This window comes from Octopus sinensis, linkage group LG15, assembly GCF_006345805.1.
Source record: "Octopus sinensis linkage group LG15, ASM634580v1, whole genome shotgun sequence".
Taxonomy (NCBI): Eukaryota; Metazoa; Mollusca; class Cephalopoda; order Octopoda; family Octopodidae; genus Octopus; species Octopus sinensis.
Window position 1 is genome coordinate 52,007,405 of NC_043011.1, and position 23,232 is coordinate 52,030,636.

The window sequence follows — 23,232 nt, forward strand, 5'->3', positions numbered from 1 at the left end:
GGGAGAGAGAGAGGGGTGAGATAACAGTATTTGGTGAAATAATGGTGTTGGCGGTGGTATGGTGGTAGAAAAAATAAGAAAATACAAAGATGTTTTCATCTTTGTATTTCATATGAAATGATGAAGAAAAATTGAGAGAGGAGGAAGGAGTGGGTTGGTGACCTTGAGTCTGGGGTTTGTCTGTGTTGGTATATGTAAGCAGTCTGTATGTGTATGTTTCTGTGTGTTCATGTACATGCATGCATACATACACACTATTAAGACTATCTTTCTCATAGTGTGTATGCATGTGTGCATGTATCTTTATTCCTAGCTATGTATTTGTATGTCTGTATATGTGTATGACTTGTGTGTGTGTGTGTTATATACCAGGGTGCAAGCATAGTCCACCAGTTAATAAGTCTGTGTTTTAATAATGAGGTCTCGTGTTCAATCCTACAGCACATTGGACAGGTATTTTCTATGACAAGCTTGGATTTAATCAAACCTTATAAGGGTAGTATAGGTAGACCGAAGCTACATTAACCCAATGGGTGGACTGCACCTGTAATTTAAATGGCAAGCTTTTCTATACATAGCATCTCACTGAATCTGCCTAAGGATTGCATGAAAAGCATGTCTGTGGTATACTCAGCTACCTAACACCATAACTTTAATTTAGTGTTTCTCAAGGTGGGGTGCACGACCTACCAGCAGGGTATGGCAATATTTAAACATTTGGGGTGCAGTTAAAAAGCTTGCTTTGCAAACACATGGTTTCAGGTTCAGTCCCACTGCACAATACATTGAGCAAGTTTCTTCTACTATAGCCTCGCATCAGCCAATTCCTTGTCAGGGAATTTGATAGACAGGAACTATGTGGAAGCCCATTGGAGGAAGGCAGTGTATATATTTGTGTGTGCTCCACCTCCCACACTCACACCCTAACCTGCTTGACAGCTGGTGTTGGTTTGTTACATCCTGTTAGTGGTTTGGCAAGAAAGACTGATAGAATAAGTACTGGGGGTCAATTTGTTTGACTAAACCCTTCAAGGCAGTGCCCCAGTATGGCCACAGTTCAATGACCTAAACAAGTGAAAGATAAAAGATATATTTAAACACTTCCTCCTCAGTCCTTCCTCTTTGGCACACATCCTTCCAGGTCTAACTTACAACCACTAAAACTGCACTAATCTCAAATTTTTTTTAGTTTAATGGAGTTGCATGGGTGTGAGCAGGGCTGGTTTTAAGCCAATTAGATTTATTTAAATTGGGCCCTGCACACATACTCAAGCAGAGGACACTATGACGAATTTTTAGTATATCATTGTGGCTAATGATAGAGCCTCAAACTCTCAATGCTTTTTGGCTGAGACTTTCATCCTACACGAAGCATAAAACATCAATATTCAGCTTTTGTAGAGTAGAGGGTGCCGCTGACAATTTTCTAATTGGGCCCTACTCTTCCTAGTGTCAGCCCTGGTGTGAGTCAAGTTATCTGATTGTTTAGAATAACAGACACTATCAGAGAAAATACTAGCCCTTTGTGCCACACATTGGAACTGAACATGAAGCCACATGGTTGTGAAGCAAACTTCTTAACCACACAGCCATGCCTTTGCTTATTATTAACACTAATATTGATAAACTCTATTCTCTTTCCAGTAATCGACCTGACCTCTATCAGTGTAATCTCTGCTGGAAAGATGACCGAACCTTGCTGGTTGGCTGGGCAGACTTAATTAAAGTATGCATCTTCTGTTTTTTAGCTCTTCCTCGCATACCTTTCATGTAATTACCCTTCCATTCTACATTAATATTCCCCTTATAACCTTTCTATACAGTCTATGTTCATTAAATCCCTCTCCATAATCACCATCGGATGTCAGTGAAGGGAAACTTGAGGCAGGGAAAGGAACAACTGCAGAATCACACAATTTGTTCAACATATTGACTGAATCTTTCTCAGCAAACTGCTTACCATTCTTTTAAAAGAATTGGAAATCACATATTTTATCATATGTTGGTAATTTTAAGACAACCTGCTCCACATAAAAGATGAAATAGCTGTTGTTAGAAATGTTGATCAAATGGGGGCTGGGGGTCATCCTGGACATCTACTCTTGATAGCAAAATTGTTATTGCTTAGCCTCTGGTCATCCCTGCTTAAGCAAACCTACAGTGAAAAGTATTGCAGCTGTTAAAATCCCATTTTTCTTTTTCTTTTTTGGGGGTTTTTTTTCAAACTTCTTCCTTCCTTGTTTTTTCTCTTTAGACAATAGGAGTAATATGAGGACGATTTGGTTGCTATTTCTGGCAGACCAAGCTGCCACATAAAGGTTTGCATCTGTGGCTCATGAAAACAGAACATTCCTCGATTGGTTGGTATTGATGGAACCAAGACTCTTGTTGCTATCGCTAGCATTTACCACACACTCCTGTTAGTAATCATAAATATAAGGGGTCTGGGGCTCACTTTACCTACTCCCACCCTTAACAATACCCTTTTATTGACTGTTATAGATGTAATGAATCTAAGGCTCATCAACAGTTCCAACCCTTAATAATTGTATGTTTTGGTTGATGTAGTGTTGTTTAGCCCTTGGTTGGGTCTCATTGAGCAGGCCTAACTTTCAAAGGAATTCCAGCTGTGACCATTCTATCTTTTTGTATACCAAGGACTATATTATTATCCATTGTGTCCTTCACATTTCAAGGAGATTCATGGAAATGTGTATGATGTTGTCATAAAAATGATGTGTGTATAATGGGCTCTTGGCTTCTATCAACATCATTGTTGTCGTCATAGTTATCATCATCATTACAACTACCATCCCTGTTAGCTGCTATGATCATCATGATTATCTTCATCCCTATTCCCCTTCCTTTATTATTATCATCACTCTTATCACCAACTCCTTTCTTTATCATCATTACATTCGTCACCATCATCTTCCCCATCCCTCCATCATCGTTACCCACCCCCATCCTTCAATATCTTCACCCTCATCATTATCCTCTACCTTCATCACCAACGCCCTCCTCATCATACCAATATTCTACACTGCATTTCATCCCTTTCACTGCACCCCATTTAATGTCTATTCTACTTCCCTTATGGGGGTTTGCTAGGTTGGCTAAACTCTATCACCATTGCAAAGTATGAGCCAAAGTACTAACAAACATGAAAATTAAAAGATTCTATTTCTCTAATTTAATATATTTTTTATTTCCTTTTGTAATTTGAACCTGTATCTCATGTCTTTCAGATCTGTGTGGTTCGTGATAAAACATCTGATGTCGATGCAAACATGCCTGAACGCTTTGTGGAAATCAGTAAGAATTTTAGATTAGTTTCTCTTTGATAACTTTCCGTTTGTCTGTCTGTCTACCTCTGTATGTGTATGTCTTATTGTCTGGCTGTCTATTTATATATCTGTATGTTTTATTGCATGTCTGCTATATATGTACATATTCTGTTCTCTGTTTGTCTTACAACTGTATGCTCTGTTGTCTATCAGTCTTGTTATAGATGTGTATGTTCTCTTGTCTGTCTGTTAGACCTGCTAGAACACGTGTATATGTTTTATTCTCTATAAATCAGATTCTTCTATAAATCAGATTTTTCTCCTAAACAAGAAAATGCAATTTCCTGTAAAATTGATTCTTAATTTATTAAAATTATCCCACCTTTTCTTTGAGAGTTGCTAACATTTGCCGTTGGGTCTCTGTTTTCTTTCTCTCCAACTTGATGGTAGAGTCAGATTTCACTTCATTAAGAATTTTTTGTCTATAACATTTGGTACACTGCTGCCTATCTTTGATCTTTTACTTGTTTCAGTCATTAGATTGTGGCCAAGCTGGAGCACTGCCTTGAAGGGCTTAGTCAAACAAATCAACCCTCATACTTACTTTTAAATCTGGTACTTATTCTATCAATCTCTTTTGCTAAACTGCTTAGTTACAGAGATGGAAACAAATACCAGTTGTCAGGGACAAACATAAACACATACACATATACATCATCATCATCATCATCATTTAACATCTATCTTCTATACAAGCATAGGTTGGATAGTGTGACAGGAGCTGGCAAGCCAGATGACTGCACTGATCTCTACTCTATGCTTTGACAAGTGTTCTACAGCTGGATGCCCATCCTAGCACCAACCACTTTACAGTGTACTGGGTGCTTTTTAAGTAGCACCAATACTCAGAGGTCACCAACTAAATTGCTAGACAAGACCTCTCAAATGAAGTGGGGGAGTAGTATTGTACGAAGTGGCTTTGTGCCTAATGATGAGAGATTAAAGGAATTGAACCTTAAACCATGTGGTCGCAGAGCAAGCTTCTTAACCACACAGTTATGCCTGTGCGTATATGAATTAGGTACAAGGTCTGATGAAAAGGGATTCGAACTGGTGCTTACAACACATACCAATTCGGCATTTAATCTCCTTTGAAGTAGTTCCCTTTTGAAACCACACACTTTACCCAGCATCATTTCCATTCATGGGAGCATCCCTGGAACTCCTTTTATGGGGACAGCAAGCAGCTGCCTCGTTGCGTCCCTTTCAAGTGCAATTTGATTTTTGGAAAGTGATAAAAGACACAAGGGGCCAGATCTGGGAAATATGATGGTTGTCAAACCTGGGGAATGTTGTGCTTGGCCAAAACCTGTTGCACCAAGCTTTGCTAAGTGAGTAAATGCATTGTCATGGCAGAGTTGCCACTCACTAGATGCATGCAATTCTGTCCCACAACCAAACTCTCTACACACTTTACTTCCAAGCACTGTCATAAACAACAACAGAAATGAGTGATAATGCCATAACTTAATGTGCATGCACTGCAGAGTTCAAGGTCAATCTGTGCACTATGACTTCACTCTGTGTACTTTAGCCTCGTTACCATAGCAACAGTCCTGATACTTTTTGATCAGACCTTGTATATATACAGAAGGTGTTGGAGAAGACTTTTACGGATTCCATGGACAGCGAGGCTCACCAATGGAGAAGTTCTTAAGCAGATCAGGCCGAAAATGTCGCTAGAAGCTAGGATCACCAAGCATAGATTGGCATATTTTGGTCATATTATGCGGAGAAAATCCCTGGAGAAGGACATCGTGCTCGGAATGGTCAGTGGCAAGAGAGGAAGAGGCCAACCAAGAACCCGCTGGCTTGACACCATCAAGAGTGATACCGGAATGGACATAGCCAATCTGAATGAAGCGGCCCAGGATAGAACTGACTGGAGGACACTGATCCATCGAGTAACCGAGAGTCGACTTTGACTGAGCGGATAGATAGATATGTTCTATTGTCTCTTTCCATGTTTGACCACCCATCTATCCTGTTGTCCCATTGGCTTGCTGTGTTTCTGTTCCGTTGTCCTCTCTTTCTTCTTTTCCTGCCATTTCGTCTTTTCTCTCTTATCACCATGATCCATCCCATGTACCTCTTCCTTCTATATATACCCTGCCCCCATCAGCAACTGTGTTAAGTTCCTTATCACCACCACCCATGCACAAACAACATCAGCAAGCACCCCCATCTTCAAATAACCCTAACTCTTCCCCTTCTGGTCTCTTGCAGCCCACATGTTCACTACCACACCAGAATCCAACTGCTATATATGTGGAATAGCACCCCTGGAAAACAATCTGGTTGTCTTCACCTATGACAAAGAAGGCCAACATATTGAGGTCAGTGTCTACTTCACTAAATTGAATTAATTTAGCACCTTTTATTTTTTACTTACTAACTCTATGAATATAACACCCCAGTCTTGCATGTGTGGTAAAAGGGTGAGACAAGGAGTGTATTTGTGTGTGTGTGTTTGTGAGGGAGGGAAATAGACCCTGTGTGTTTACCTCTGAGTGTGTATATGTGCAAATATGAACAGTGTGTGTGTATGTGTGTGTGTGTGCAAGTGTTAAACAGGGTTTGTGTATGCATGTGTGTATTTGAGCATTTGTGTACGTGTGGGTCTTTGTATAGGTACAAATGTGGGATAGAGAGAATGTCTGAGTATGACTGGTATAGTGGAAGTGATTGTATCACTATGGTTCATTGTTACATTTATTTAACCAAGAGAGCCTCTAAGTGGCCTCTTAATCTGCTAGAAATGATAGCTATTCCTTGCCAGCTTAAAGATCTAATGTAACTGTACTGAGCATGTTTTGTGATTGGTTGAATATGTCTTCTGTTTTTCTTCTTCTCCTCCTTACTGACATAAGATGACTAACACTCTAAAATATTCTTGATTGTCTTAATGACAAATATTTTATCACCTCTCTCTCATAAATGATTTGACATGGTTTATTTTCTCATACAGGGTGGTAAGTTCAAAGCTGACCGACCCCACCTTCAGATATGGGAACCAGAGGAAAATTACTATGAGGAGATATCTGATGATGCTTTATCTTTCCGAGGATTCGAAGAATACCGATGTTTTGACTATCATCTTGGTAAGTTTTTCACACTGTACCCTACAACTTCTGGCATTTTTTTTATTGCATACTCCAACAGCCTCTACCTTCCTCATTCCCATTGTGACCACAACGAGGACTCAACACATGCATGAATTGACCAGACCCTGAAGAAATAAAACCTGCCATACTACTGCTTACCAAAGTGTGGATCTGAAACATTGGATCTGTGAATCACAACTGATCATTTAACACACCCCGTGTTGAGCTGTCTAGAACTACACAACATGAATGATTGGTTATTACAGTGTAAATTGCAATAATTAGTAGTTCATTTTTATGCATAGCTGTGTGGTTAAGAGGTTTTCTTCCCAGCCTTATGAATTCGGGTTCAGTTCCATTGCATAGCACTTTGGACAAGAGTCTTCTACTGTAGCTCCAGGCCAACCAAACACCTGTGCATGAATTTGATAGAAAGAAACCTATCATATATATATATATATATATATATATATATATATACACACATACATATATATAAAATGTGTGTGTGTATATTCGTATCTCCTCTTAACATTGTGTGATAGTTATGATAGTTATGAGTGTCACTCTCATACAAGTAGTGTCATTATTTTCCAATATTCTGCATAAACATATCTGGTCATAGAAAATCTTCCCCAATTAACACCATCCAACCTATGCAAACGTGCAAAAGTAATTAGTAAAAAAATGGTGATGATGATGAGCATACTCTTGCCTTTGGCCCACAGGTTTGCTGTGTCCTCTCTTTGTCTTTTCCATTGCTACTATAATGGCCTCTGCTCCTCAGAGCCTCACACCTCCACCACTTAGACACCCCCAAGCCACTCATCTCTTCAAATCTTGTCACCCTTGGTGCATCCAATGTTCTCAACCTGGCATTAACCATTTTGCCCAGTTATCTCTTTCCAATACATTGGCTCTCTGGAACCTTCTCCCTGTTCACGTCTTTCTCGAAGCTGTTGATCTGCAGCAGTTTCAAACAAACCATTAATGGCATCAAGCTCACAAGTCTCAGAGGGCCAGCAAGTGTCATAGACATTGCCCCTTTTTCCAAACTCAACAAGTTTATAAAAATTATCCCAGTATGAAGGCAGAAATATATTTTGGTTGTAACCATTGAGGGAAGACTCTAGTAACAGTGGTGTTGCATCACTACATTTGTGAATTAACATGATACTATTAACTGTAATTAATCAACCTTCTTACTACTTAGTAACTTCCTGTCCATTGCAATAATTGATGTATTTGTTATGAAGATTCTCATGTAGCTGGGTCTGTCTATTACAGAGTGTGTTGTTGAAGAAAGTCTTTACTTCCTCATTAGCCCTAAGGACGTTGTTGTGGCCAAACTGAGAGATCAAGATGACCACATTACCTGGTTATTGGAACACGAACGTTATGAGGTCAGTATAGTTGAGTATTGTCAGTGTATCTGGTCAGGACAGGTCACAGTTGACTGAATCAGAGTAAATGTTAATCAAAGAGGCTTTGTCTACCATCATTGAACCTGGATACTGTCACTGGATTCTCAATGGCTCACTTTAGATCTGTGTTTTCCAGTTTATTTTCCCCCAGGACCCAGTATAACTTCCCAGAAAAAGGATGCCCCATGGTGGTTGGAAAAAAACAGCTTTATTTTTAATATTTTATCTCAATTATTTAATACAAAAGAATCTATCGGTAATTCTTTTATTAAGTACTGAGTACAAAAAAAATGCACATTAGTGACTAAGAAAAAGACATGAATCACTTTAAAGAGAGCCTTGTGCCTGGCAACTACAGCACCACACCACACCACAATTTTCCCAGGCCCCACTGGTGGGGATTTCACTGCTTTAGATACTTGCAAAATAAGCACCATGGGAAGGTGAGTTATGCCACAATTTGATTGTCGTATCAAAAGAATGAGTGTTAAATTTGTCTCAAGGAAGGACATCTCTCTATCTCAGGTAACATTATCTGATGTTCTGGGACATTCTCACACAAGTATGTAAATCAATACATGTAGAATTAAGTTGGCTACTTGAATCTCACCGTACTGTCTTAGAAATGGTTACATTGGATAATGTGGCCTGAGGTGCCCTGTATCTTGGCAAAAAATGTGATGGTCACAACTGGAACACTTTTGTTCTTGCCTCAGCTAGCTCATGGCTAAACATCAGTATGATGCTGCCCCAGGCCTACTATTTTGTGTGTATGTGTCTTTGTATGTGTCTGTCTATATATACATGACATCACCGTGTTTATGCCAACATTTAACGCAGTGAATAGAAGTTTCTGGCATTAAGCCATTGGAATCTTGCACAGACTTCCAGAAGCTGTAATTGGAATCCTGGAAGCCAAACATATCCAGATCTGATGTATAAATACTGCCATTTGCTTTCACTAAGCTACAGCAGAACATAGTTCCGTCTACTGAATTCCATTTTGAGATCCAGATATCTCGTAATGATATTTATTATTCATAAAATGTATATGGTATGGTCATGATTGTGGTTAAGAAGTTTACTTTGCAATCATATGGTCCCTGGTTCAACCCTACTGTCTGACATCCAAGGCAAACGTCTTGTAGCCTCAGTTTGGCTGATGTTTTACAAGTAAAATTTGATTGATGGAAACTATAGAAGCTTGTTATGTGTGTGTGTGTGTGTGTATTTATGTTTACTATTACAAAATATGTATTGATAGGGTCCCTTTATGTCAAAAAGTTACTTAGCTATTCAATTAAATAAATATCAGACTGAAATAAGAGCTTGAGACCATATGATCAACTGAAAACCTTTGACAGCAGTGCTCCACCATGACCACAGGAACCCAGTAAAGAATACTAAAATGGAAGTATTTGTTTTTCAGTGAGTTGTTGTTGTTGTTTAGTCCCTGCTCAGATTTATAATCAGAAGCATTTAGGCCTCTTCCTCTGCCACCTCCTCTTCCTCCTAAACTTCCTTTCTTTCTTCCTCCTCCTCTTCCTTTTTGCAGAAATAGTATAATCTAGAGCTGCTTGATCTACCTTTTTCAAAGATGGTGGGGTGCAGTTTGAGGGACATGTGGTTGTTTCTTCTAGCAGATCAAGCAACTATATAGATGCTTCCTGTTTGGTTCATGGGTGGATGGTCTTGGAAAATGGTAATTCTTTGCAGAGCATGTTCTCCGTGGCAATTTTATTCCTAGCCACAATGTAATTTTTAAAACTTTATATATATATACAGTGGTTTTAAATTGATATTAATCAAATTAATATTCAATTTTTCACCCTTATTATTTAAATTTATATATATTTATATATAGATAGAGAGGTAGATAGATAGATAGATAGATAGATAGATAGAGAGGTAGATAGAGAGATAGATAGAGAGATAGAGTGGTAAATAGAGAGGTAGATAGATAGATAGATAGATAGATAGATAGAGAGGTAGACAGACAGACAGACAGATAGGTAGGTGGGTAGGTAGATAGATATAAAATCAGCATCGTCATCATCATTGTTCTGTTATTCTTTTACTTGTTTCAGTCATTTGACTGCTGCCATGCTGGAGCACCGCCTGTTGTTATTATTATTATAAATACACTTCTGAGCTTCAGTTTCACTTGCTCTGGCTAATGCTGTAAGAGAGGACAACAACCTGTTGTCAAGGGTCTCACAGGGTCTTCTTCCATGATACTTAACATCCAAGTACCAGTCTCAAAATTCTCACTGTCCCCAATAAAACAGTTTTCTGAGCATGTTCTACCCTTGTGTCAATTTCTCAAATCTGGTTGTTAATGCTCCCAGTGCCCCTACAACTATTGGGATGACAGTTGCTATCTTCATTACCCACATTTGTACAATCTCCTTTTGTTGTAGCTTGTGCTTCTCAATCTTTTTCTGTTCTTTATCATCCACTCGTACATCCCCAAATATGGCAATATCTATGATCTTGGCTCCTTGTCTTTCCCTTCCATTTCTCTGAGGTATTTGTCTTTCATATTATTATTCAGTGGTCTTTTTTTTATCACGTGCTTTCACTGGACTACCAAATGCAGCTCTGTGTGCCTTGGGTATGGGCTGTGGGTTGCTGTGATGCTCTTATTTTTACTGTATTGAAAGTGTTTTACAAAGGATGTGTGTGGTGCTTAGTAGTGCTATTTTCTACATGTTATATATACTTGTTAGTCCTGATGTTTTTGTTAAGTAGTTGTCTGAATATTTTTTTTATCATACCTAATGCACCTACTATCATAGGAATTGTTTCTGTTTTTAGACTCCACATTTGAGTTACCTCTATTTCCAAATCTGTATTCTGAAAGCTTCTCTGTTTCTTTTAGAGAAACATTGTCATCTGTTGGTATTGATACATTGATTAGAATGCATTTTTTTCTTGGTGATCTCTGACAACTATATCTGGCCTATTGGCCTTAATTTCTTTATCTGTGTGTATTGGCATATGGTTGCTTTCTCATTTTCTGTGACCTTTTCTAGCATGTGCCTTATACCATCTTTTTTCTGTTGTTATTCCATAGTGTTGGCAGTATATATTCCAGTGTTATTCCATAGTGTTGGCAGTGTATATTCCAGTGTTATTCCATAGTGTTGGCAGTGTATATAGGTCCCAACTCTGTCATGTCTGTGAATATATTCCTTCTTAGCCAGGACTGGGCAGCTAGAGACAATATAATTTGTTTCTTCTCCACCTCCACATATTCTGCAGCTACTTCTATTTCTTTTCATTACATGTTTTTGGTAATTTCTGGTGGGAAGGCTTTGATCTTGTGCTGCAATTAAAAATCCTTAGACAACTGGCTGAAGGAGATTGGAATAGAATGCCCTATAGAGCTCCTACAGAAAGTTTGTCTCTTAGGGTCAGCAAGGATTATCAGGAGGGTTCTAAGCATTTGAAAGACAAATTGCTTTGTCTATTTATTTTTATTATTATTATCATTATTTCATTGTCTTTGCACAGTTTCTAATGCTTGAGGTGTACTATGGTGTCAGCTGTTCACTACTAGTGAACTAAGGTAACACCCCTTATTTTTCGTGCACCATCCAGAGTATTCGCATGGTTCCAAGCAGTGCTGTTTTCTGCAAGTGTTCCACTCTTACTGCAGCCCTTATTTGTTCCATGTACGATTATTATTATTATTATTATTATTATTATAATATCTATATTGTTGATTTTTTCTTCTCTGTCTCATAAACCAGGATGCAATGGAATCTGCTATGGCTCACAGTAGAGAACTGAAGAAACATAATGTCCAGGTAACTTGTTAAATTTACATAATTCCATCATCATCATCAGCACCATCATCATGACCATCTTCATTAGCATCATCATCATGGCCACTATCTTCATTATCAGCATCCTCATGAGTGTTGGTTAGATCTTCATAAGACTGGACCATTTCACATATGAAATGAAATGTGACCGAAGCACTGCAATTAGTTAAGTACGGAGTCTTGTGATAATTATATTTTATTTTATTTTCAGGAACTCGGAAAGCAATACTTAGATCATCTCCTCGAGGCTGCTGAATATGAAGAAGCAGCCCAACTGTGTGTCCGAATATTGGGACGTAAGAAAGAACTTTGGGAATCCACATTTGAAAAGTTCAATGATATTGGTCAACTTAAGGTTAGTACACACACACACACGTTCACACTCACAGATGCACACATCTTTCCTTGCACTTGCAAGAGGATTTCATCTTAGAGCTATCAGTCACCAAATCAGATATTATCTTCATGTTATTTTGTTGTTTTGTTATAAAATTCTCTCTCTCTCTCTCTCTCTCTCTCTCTCCCCCTTTCTCTTTCTCCTTCTTGCCTCCTTTCTTTCTCTCTCCCTCCTCTCTCTCTTCCCTTTCTCTTCCTCCTCTCCTCTTTCTCTCCCTCCTGTTTTCTCTCTCTCTCTCTCTGAGAAGACAGGGTTTTTCTCAGTCCTTTGCATACGTCACATTGGTGATGGTACTTACCACTCATCATCATCATCGTTTAGCATCCGTTTTCCATGCTGGCATGGGTTGGATGGTTTGACTGAGGTCTGGAAAACCAGCAGCTGCACCACATTCCAATCTGATCTGGCAATGTTTCTATAACTGGATGCTCTTCCTAATGCCAACCACTCCGAGAGTGTAAAGGGTGCTTTTATGTGCCACCTGCATAGGAGCAAGTCCAGTGGCACTGGCAACGACCTCGCTCGAATGTTTTTTACACATGCCACCAGCACAGGTGCTAGTAAGGTGACACCAGTAACGATCACGCTTGAATGGTGTTTTTATATGCCATCGGCACAGAGGCCAGCTTGTAACTCTGGCAACGATCTCACTTGTATGGTACTCTTAGCACTCCACTAGCACAGATGCCAGTCATTGAATTTGATTTCGATTCAGATTTTACCCACAGTTATATATACACATGTATGCACAATAACAAAAATATAAATTCAGTATTTAACATGAGTATGTTACCACACATGAACTGCAACTATGCAACTATACATTTTTTGTTTCCCAATATTACTTTTCAGATTACTAACCTCAGAGATGAAGCATCTTTTAATATTTACAGCTACAAAGGTGGCAAGCTGGCAGAACCCTTAGCACACCGAGCGAAATGCTTAGTGGCATTCCATCTGTTTTTTGCATTCTTAATTCAAATTCTGCCAAGATCAACTTTGCCTTTCATCCTTTCAGGGTTGATAAAATAAGTACTAGTTGAGCACTGGGGATGATGTAATTCATTTTCATCCTCCCCCAAATCGACAGCCTTGTGTCAAAATTTGAAACCAATATAACTCTATCTTAAAGTGGAGAGTTTGCAAAATCGTTAGCACACTGGGCAAAATGCTTAACTGCATTTTTTCGGCTTTACGTTCTGAGTTCAAATTCTGCCGAGGTCCACTTTGCCTTTCATCCTTTTGGGGTTGATGAAATAAGCACCAATTAAGCACTGAGGTTGGTGTAATTGACTAGCCCCCTCTCACAATTGCTGGCCCTGTGCCAAAATTTAAAATCAATATTTACAGCTGAATTACATTTCAATTGGTTTGATCTATTAACAAATACAATCATCTGAGACAGAAACTATTAAATGTTACATTGTGTTTATATATTGTGTGTGTTGAATGTATTGTTTTATGATATATTGATTTTTTTTTTAATTGGTTTCTGTCTAGAGGAAAGTGAGTGTGCCTATAGCCATAGCATCCTTCTCAAACTGGTGAAATCAATGTTGTTAAATAGTTACAGGCTGACACATATAGGAGGGGGATTCGTGAGATATGGCATTCTTGAAAGGAGCCATTGGGTATAGGGGTTAGTTGGGAATCTGGTGAGTGAAGAATACAATATGGATAATGGGTGGAAGAGAAATGAATGAGTTGGGAGTGCCTGAGTGGAGGTAGCACAAGAGACCTACCAGGAGTAGCGGCCACTCAAGTAGTGGTAGAAAGGCAGAGAGGGGATACAGCATGTCTGTGGACCAGAGGTTGGAGTATGTTTGTGAGTGACTTAAAGTGTATGGAACTTGTGGAAGAGGCGGAGCCAGGAGGATAAGGGACAAGATAGTGAAGACTGAAGATGTTAAGCTTCATGGTGGAGCTAACAAAGGACTGTGATGAGTAGTGTTTTGCTGTGCTCGATAAAAGTGAAGTCCTACAAGCATACAAAATGTATGGAATGGTCACACTTGGACACCTTATGTCATAGGTCTGTTTGATCAAGTGTGTAGAGCAACACCGCTTTCCCAGATGTGGATGTAGCGTTCTACTGTGGTCCATACTTGAATTTTGTGGGGTTCAGCAGTTGTCGTTGGGGACTGAAGTATTTTCTGGCTCTGCATCTACTACTGATTTCATTTCTAACTCTCTCCTAAATATGAGGAGTTGTGTAGCCCCACTTCCACCTGAACCTGCTCTGGAAGAAAGAGAAAAGCATCCAGTACACACTGTAAAGTAGTTGGCATTTGGAAGGACATGCAACTTTAAAAACTATGCCAAAACAGATCCTGGAGTATGATGCAGTCCTTGGATCCATCGGATCCTATCAAAGTATCCAGTCCATGCCAGCATGGCACAAGAAAGTTAAATGATGATGATATTTGTTTTATTGTATTTTATATATTGTTGATATTTTAGGTATGTTGGATATATCATCATCACCAGTTTAATATCCACTTTTTCATGCTTGCATTTGAACATGCTCTATACAACATACATATCAATATTATATGAAACAGTAAGGCGGTGAGCTGGCAGAATCATTACCCCACCTGGCAAAATGCTTAGCAACATTTCATCCATCTTTACGTTCTGAGTTCAAATTCCACCAAGGTCAACTTTGCCTTTGATCCTTTTGGGGTTGCTAAAATAAGTACCAGCTGAGTACTGGGGTTGATGTAATCAACTTACCCTTTCCCCTCAACTTACTAATCTTGTACCAACACTTGAAATCAATATTATGTAAAACAATACATGTGTCAGACAGAACTTTCTGTAGTCAGATGCCCTTCCTGTCACCAACCCTCGCCTATTTCTGACAACACACATGCAAACACACACACACACACAAACACACACACATGATGGATCTCTGTCAGTTTCCCTTTATGAAATCCTTTCTTACAGCTTAGGTTGATCCAAGGATTTAACAGAAGACACCTGCTCTAGGTGCCACATTGTGGAACAGAACCAAAAACCATGTGGTTGAGAAGCAAGCGTCTCAACAAACAGCTGTGCTTGCACCAATTGTGCTTTATATAATATTGGCATGTATATTGTGTTTTATATATGTATTTGGTATTATGAATTAAATGGCTTATCTAATGTCAGAATTTCTCTCGTCTATTTTGTCAGATTTTGGCCCCCCATCTTCCCTGTGGTGATCCTTTACTCAGTCCACATATCTATGAAGTAGTCCTTAATGAATTCTTGAGAACAGATCATGAGGTAAGGTCACAAATGGTTTCATAATGTTATTCTTGATTCAGTAAGATGTTCCAGCCATGGACAAACTGGTCTTCTGTTTTCTTTTCTTCTATTTATTTATTATTATTTTTAGTAACAAGAAGATTATTTGTCCATAAAAAAACACTCTAAGTAAAAAACTGTCCAATTCATGCCAGAACAGAGAAGCAGATGTAAAATAATGCTAACAATAAAATCTTGTATTTGATACAATCTACGCACAGCTCATGTACTTAATATTATATATATAAACATCATGTATTTAATGATAAGCACACAATCTCAGGTGTTTAATATATGTACATAGTGTGTCTTAAATACTATGACTAGCTGTGTTTTATAATATGCTATATACCATGGCCATATCAATAAATTGCTAGAACTATTACAAATCAATAAATTGTTAGAATTATTACAAGTTGTTGTTGTTTAGACCCAGGTCGGTCCTGATTCAGCAGACATGTCTTTTTCTTAGGTACAATACCCCGCTGGACCTCATTGTCCAGCATGTCCCTTTCTAGGATGGGGGTAAGATTTCTGAGAGAGATTTGGCTGTGATTTCTAGCAAGTTAAACAACCACATAGAAGCTTCTTCATTGGCTTTACAAAAGACCAAGAATAAATTTAGTTTTACAGTGTCATGACATTGCCTACAAGGTTCTACATTGTTCTACATAGATATATGTTTGTGTGTTTCTAAATTCTTCATATAAAGTATTCTCTTTATATCCCTTCACTGGATTGCCATATGCCACTAAATCTTTGGGTGGCATACAACCTAAAAAAAATGTTCAATGGTGTATTATCTAAAAACGTGGTGCTTTCTGAAAATACAGTCTTATATGATGTTGCATGTTGTTACATATCAAATTATATAATGTTCTTGTGTTTTAAATACAATTTTGCAATGGAAACATGTCTTGCTTCATGCAGTGTTCCTCTGCTTAATTCCAGGGTTTCCTTCATCTGATTCGGTCGTGGCCACACAACCTCTACAACATGCAAGTTATCATCAACATTCTCCTAAATGAACATGAGAAAGATAGGAACAACCTTACACTACTGGAGTGTTTAGGAGAGCTGTAAGTAGATCTTTGATATTATGTTTTTTTTTTAAGCCTTTAGCATTCAGATTATTCTACTGAAAGTAAAAGGGTAAAGACTACTTTTGGTCATGAATGGCCTTGGGATTGTACCTAGAAATTTCCCCTCTAAGGCACAAGTCCAAGCAAAGTTGTTTATGGAAGACCAGCGGTTGCCCATGCATACCAGCCTTCTCTCTCCATGCCACCGACAATATCCAAGGGAAAGCTTAGGGCTGATACAGCTTGGTACCAGTGATGTTGCTACTCATTTCTACAGCTAACTGAACTGGAGCAACATGACATAAAGTGTCTTGCTCAAGAACACAACACACAGCCTGGTCCAGGAATCAAATCACTATCTCATGATTGTGAGCCTGACGCTCTAACCACTGTGCCATGTGCCTTCGCTGTTGAAAGTAGTACTTATTTGTTCACATTGTTTTGAATTAATCGTGCATTATCTCATAGCTTCAAGATTTTGCTGATGTGGTAGCTTACTTTTAGAATGACATTGTAGAGTAAGTGTGAGGGGTCAGTTTGAAAATAAAGCAGGTAGAATATTTTGGCTGGATATGGCTAAAATGCTAAAGGATTAAATGCTAAAGGATTAAATGCTAAAGGATTAAATGCTAAAGGATTAAACCCCAATGATAGCACTCCCAGCTTGTTCTTTGTGTTAAGCATGTAATTCTTTCTTCAACTATGAACCTAGTCACTAGATACTGTACAGTTTCAGGACTATCTTCTTGATAATACATATCAGCTCCACACAGGGCCAGATTAAGACCCTTAGAAGCTCTAAGCAATTACAAGATTTTGGTACCCCCATATATATGTAATTCAAAATATAAACAATAATAAACCATAAAATGAATTTTTATTTTTCAAAATGAAACAAAATTAACAATAAGATGGAAAATAGTGTTTACTTTTGCATACTTCCACTTTATATTTGAAAAGGTTTCTCCTACTTTTTTTAAATTGCAAAGTCTTTGATCAGCTCCTCAAAATTAATCTTGCGTGAGACATCTGCTTCTATACTTAGTACAGATAAGGCATCCTGAATTTCGAGTGATTTCTTTTGTGCCATAAACCAATTTACTATTTCTGTTGTACCCCACCTCCACTTCTTTGCTGCCCTAAGCACATGCTTTATTTAGCTTAATGGTTGATCCAGCACTGGCTCTACAGCTTTCATAGTTATATGTTGAAGACTCTTTTTAAACATATCTAGTGACATTTTTCATTATGCACAATATTGTTCTTCACATCATACCACTATGGTTAAGAAGTTTGCTTTGCAACCATGAGGTCTCCAATTTAGAATTATATGTCATTTTGGACATTTGTAATTTCCTATAGCCTGGTGAAGGTAAGTGGATTGGGGGGAAGCTGTATAGAAGCACATTAGCTGGTTTGCATCTGTAATTAAAATGGTACAGCCTCGTTACATTCTGTGTCACGCTGAATCTGCCTGAGAATTCTGTTGAGGCTACACATAACTGTGGAATGCTCAGTTACTCACATGCTAATTCAATGAGTAGGAAATTCAGTTTGTCAAACTGCTAAATAGTGTTGAAACCAGCAGAGATCCATTCACCATTTGACATGCGCTATCACTTTACATTAATGACCTGTAGGGACACCATATCTCGTTATGCAACCATAATATACTACAAAATATATTAAGCATTTTTATAAGTCAATACCATGTTTTACTGTGTTAGCATTGCTATTACATCATTTGTTAAGGTTATTTCAGGAGTCTTTGTTCCTTTGTCAGTACCCATCCAACCCATTAATCATTGCTTAAATAACCACTAAATACAGCGGTGTAACGTTTTTGGATATACCAATTTTACATACTCCTGAAATGTGTTATATACGCTCATTGCCCATTTTCCATTTTCAATCTCAGAATCGAAATTGAACCAATCCTATGACTGGCACCCGGCAGATGCCAGGACCCCTGGACTGGTGGTACGTAAAAAGCACTATCCGAATTGTGGCCGATGCCAGTGCCACTTCGACTAGCTTCCGTGCCGGTGGCACATAAAATGCACCAATCCGACCGTGGCCATTGCCAGCCTCGCCTGGCACCTGTGCGGGTGGCACGTAAAAAGCACCCACTACACTCACGGAGTGGTTGGCGTTAGGAAGGGCATCCAGCTGTAGAAACATTGCCAGATAAGACTGGAGCCTGGTGCAGCCTTCTGGCTTCCCAGATCCCTGGTCGAACCGTCCAACCCATGCTAGCATGGAAAACGGACGCTAAATGATGATGATGATGAATCTCGTTGTTGCTGTTTACATCAGGCATCTCAGATATGAAATGTTGTAACAAAATCAGTGCTGACTATAATTTCTATAGAAAATCTGTTGAGAAAACCGTAACAAGTTATTTTACATTAAGTTGCTGTCCTATACATAATGTGTTGGATCCTGTCACCAGCACTGCAATATGTTCAAATCTAAAACTGTTATCTTTCAAGGAGCCAGTTAACCTAATTGCAAATAACTACTTCACCAGTTGTTAAAACATCTTTGATCATAGATCTGCTTTATCAAGGTGTACTTGAAATTACAATAGCACCAACAACAACTATGTCCTTCCTTTTTTAAGACAGCACAATATGGTTTGATGGAGATTTGACTTTTTTTTTATTCTGGCAGGTCATGTTTTATTTGGTTTCATTTAGATGTTTTGAATATATATATTTGCTGATATAGAACAGTGAGAATGGGTACTCAACACCACATTGATGGATGAATTTTCCTTTTGTGGGTTTACAAGCTACCAATGGTTTCATGTATATGTGTGTGTGTGTGTGTGTGTGTGTGTGTGTGTGTGTGTGTGTGTGTGAGAGTGAGTGAGAGAGACTATAGCCTAGCTCCTGGAATACATGAATATATGATCAGACTGCATTAGTCTGATCATACTGCTGTAATAAACTCTTGTTTGTGAATCATAACAGAGTTGAAAAAAGTCTCACTAAACAACACAGGTGTACAAAGAGTTAAGATAGGGATGTGAACATTGTTCAACAATCATCCAAGTGTCAGAAAAATGTCTTCTATGGTTTTTATTTCAGCTCTTTAAGTTCTAGATTCAAATCCTGTTGTGGTCACCTTTGCCTTTCCTCCAGCTGATAAAGTACCAGTCAAATACTGGTGTCAATGTAATCAACTAAACCATTCCTGAAAATTGTTGGTTTTCATATTTTCACTAAATTCTATTATTACTGAAAAAACAGTGGGTTGGCCAGTTTTGTAGGGCATCAGGTAAAGTACTTTATAGCATTTAGTTACACTCATGTTCTAAGTTCAAACCTTGCTTTGATCAACTTTGACTCTCATCTTTCTGATGATAAAATAAGTTCCAGTGAAGCATATGCATAGACTTTATTGACTGTGTCCCACCTTCCCAGTTATCTGATGTCTTTGTGTCTGTGTTGAAAACCATGGATAATTAAATACATAATTTTATTTTGTTTTTATTATATTTTCAGATACATATTCCAGAAAAGATATGACAAAGCTTTAACTATTTACCTCCAGTAAGTAATACAAGTTTACAATTATACTTTACACTGTCTGATTCCATGCATTCACTGCTACAACCACCTCCAGGCTCTATGCATTTACCTTTACACTGTACACATTTACTTTCCTACACATCACATCTCCTTACTGTACACATTCTACACACTACACCTCCAGGCTTTCTACATTTACTTTTACACTCTACACACTTATTTCTACACCCTATGCCTCCAGATTTTACACATTTACCTTTACACTGTACATATTTACTTCTTTCTAAACACCACATCTCCAGACTCTACACACTACACCTCCATGCCCTATGCTTTACACAATTAACTATGTACTTCCATACACTATTTCTTTAAGTCTACACATGAAGGAACCTCTACAGCAGGGGTTCTCAACCAGTTTTAATCTATGGACCCCTATGATTACTCTTTTATTTTGGTGAACTCTCATGGCCCTTCGATGTCTAAAAACTAGTTTTATAGAAACTTCTTTCGAAATTCCTATTTAGTTTTTCACACATTAACTTGTGTAGGGTGGACTAAGTAAAATGTTAGAGAAAGAAACCTGTTTCTTGCAGTCAATACCAATACATATCAAGATTGGAGCCTGGTGCAGCCATCTGGTTCGCCAGTCCTCAGTCAAATCGTCCAACCCATGCTAGCATGGAAAGCGGACGTTAAACGATGATGATGATGATGACATCAAAATCAGAAAATTTTCAGGAGCCCTTAAAATGCTAATGTTGATCCCCAATTTACTATTTTATTAACTGGACCCCGCTCCCCCAAATCTCATATAGATACTGGTTGAGAACCAGTGCTCTACAGAGTTGCTTGACTTGTCTGAAATAGCAGCCGATTCTTTAAATCACATCCTACTGGCTTAAAATAAATTGAACATGCACCAGGGAAATATGTCAGAATATTATGAGAAGGTGACTGCTTCAGTACCCTGGGCTGATATGGGGCTAAACAAGACATAAACTGCGTCACACAACAAATTTACCGCTGCTAGTTATTGCCTTCTTTTTCTCCCTCTCTCTCTCTCTCTCTCCTCTCTCTCTCTCTCTCTCTCTCTCTCTCTCACGCAAATACTCATACACACACGCGTTATCTCCCTTCGAATTCTCTAATTGCACTACCAACTGGTTTCTAACCAACGGTTCTCTCCCTTGCAAATTGCTTCAGTTACCTATATACATGTCGTGTTCACACACACACACACACACACACACAAACACACACACACACAAGCGCACCTCTACATCTACCCCACCACTACAGCCATTAACATACTATTTAATACCGAAACTGCAAACACCTCTTTCAGCACACCTCACCAGCTTCCACTTTGCATCTACATAATATCCTATCATATAACTATTACTATCCACACACCTTAGTATCAATACACAATCTGTACCCTATACTCAATACTAACTACTCTCTGCTCTTCTGCCCCCATTCACTTTTACTCATTTCATACCTTGGGAGTTCACACATACACTTCATCACCACTATTTTTCTCTTCTCCAGTCCACTCCTAGTACCCCCTCCTACCTTCCCTTCAAAAATGTGAGTAACTATGTTGCCCCTGTTCAGCAAGAAGCCTGTTCTACTGTTGACCCCTTCTTTCATGCTTTAATCTTTCGTCTCCTGGCATAAAGCCATCTCTCTTTGGGTTTTGTAGTCTTGCATGATGATCATCATCATCGTTTAACGTCCGCTTTCCATGCTAGCATGGGTTGGACGATTTTGACTGAGGGCTGGCGAACCAGATGGCTGCACCAGGCTCCAATCTTGATCTGGCAGAGTTTCTACAGCTGGATGCGCTTCCTAACGCCAAGTACTCCGAGAGTGTAGTGGGTGCTTTTTACATGCCACCAGCACTGGGGCCAGTCAGGTGGTACTGGCAATGACCTTGCTCGAATCTTTTTACACATGCCACCAGCACAGATGCCAGTAAGGCGACATTGGTAACGATAGGCGACATTGGGCCTTACTAATTCTGGTGGCAAAAAAATTCACCCAGTTCACACTGTAAAATGGTTGGCATTAGGAAGAGTAACCAGCTGTAGAAACCATTCCAAGGTAGACAGTGGAGCACAATGCAGTCCTTGGACTTGTTAGATCCTATAAAATTGTCCAAACCATGCTAACAAAAGGCATAAATATTTGATGATGATGATGCTGGTGGTGATGTGCTATAAGAATCTTTTTAATGTATTAACCTATCTCTCTCTTTCCTTTGTACAGGATGAAACACAAGGATGTTTTTAACTTAATCAACAAACACAACTTGTTTGATTCAATAACCGACCGTATTGTACAGTTGATGGAGTTTGATTCAGAGAAAGCTGTGATACTGCTGCTTGATAACATTGAAAAGATACCGGTAAACCTCTTCTTGCTTTTTCTTTCTCAATAAGCTACAAACTCTATATCCTCATTTTAGACCACCTCCATTTATTTGATTCATAGATGCCTTTAGCACAGTCCACCATGTTATTCTTTTGCTTCTTCTAGTCATTGGACTGTGACCAAGCTAGGGCACTGCTTCAAGGGTTTCTAGTCAAACGAATTGACTCCAGTACTTATTTTTTTTAAAGTCTGGTACTTATTCTATTGTTTTTGTTTGCCAAACTGCTAAGTCAGGGAGATATAAACAAACCAACACTAGCTGTCAAGCAGTGGTAAACGACAAACACAGCCACAAAAACACATACATACATACATGCATACATACATACATGCATACATACGTGTGGGGGTGTATATATATATACACACACACACATATACATACGCACACACACACACACCATACACAATGACTTCATTCCGTTTCCATCTACCAAATCCTCTCACAAGGTTTTGATCGACCTGGGGTCATAGTAGAAGACACTTGCCCAAGGTACCATACAACCACACTTGTGCTTGTTGCAAACAATTAGGCCAATCTCTGACCTGAGAATTACTTGTGTTAATTAGGACACAAGTAATTCTCAGAGCAGAGACAGGTATAGCAAAATTGTGAGCAGCAAGAGTCGGTCCTCCTTTCTGGTAATTTTGTAATATCAGTTCTTTGAATTTTTTGTTTTGTTTTGTTTTTTTTTTGTGTATTGTTTCCGTGTGGCTTTTCTCAGTTCCTTTTTTGAAATTTAATAACAATTAAATGAATAAAAAATATACAACTTTTTTTC

The 23,232-nt window shown here is 38.6% G+C and overlaps 1 protein-coding gene across 6 annotated transcripts in view; it reads left to right on the forward strand.

Annotated features, from left to right (window-relative positions):
• The window catches only part of LOC115219756 (vacuolar protein sorting-associated protein 41 homolog), a 181,590-nt gene that overhangs the window by 147,238 nt on the left and 11,120 nt on the right, over positions 1-23,232 (forward strand). For all 6 annotated transcript variants that reach the window (XM_036509713.1, XM_029789996.2, XM_029789997.2 and 3 more), the window contains 11 exons: positions 1,645-1,726; positions 3,249-3,315; positions 5,574-5,683; positions 6,316-6,448; positions 7,739-7,854; positions 11,631-11,687; positions 11,917-12,060; positions 15,280-15,372; positions 16,345-16,472; positions 19,985-20,032; positions 22,286-22,424. In XM_036509713.1, coding sequence (XP_036365606.1) covers positions 1,645-1,726; positions 3,249-3,315; positions 5,574-5,683; positions 6,316-6,448; positions 7,739-7,854; positions 11,631-11,687; positions 11,917-12,060; positions 15,280-15,372; positions 16,345-16,472; positions 19,985-20,032; positions 22,286-22,424 — 1,117 coding nt within the window. The remainder of the gene's footprint in view (positions 1-1,644; positions 1,727-3,248; positions 3,316-5,573; positions 5,684-6,315; positions 6,449-7,738; positions 7,855-11,630; positions 11,688-11,916; positions 12,061-15,279; positions 15,373-16,344; positions 16,473-19,984; positions 20,033-22,285; positions 22,425-23,232) is intronic.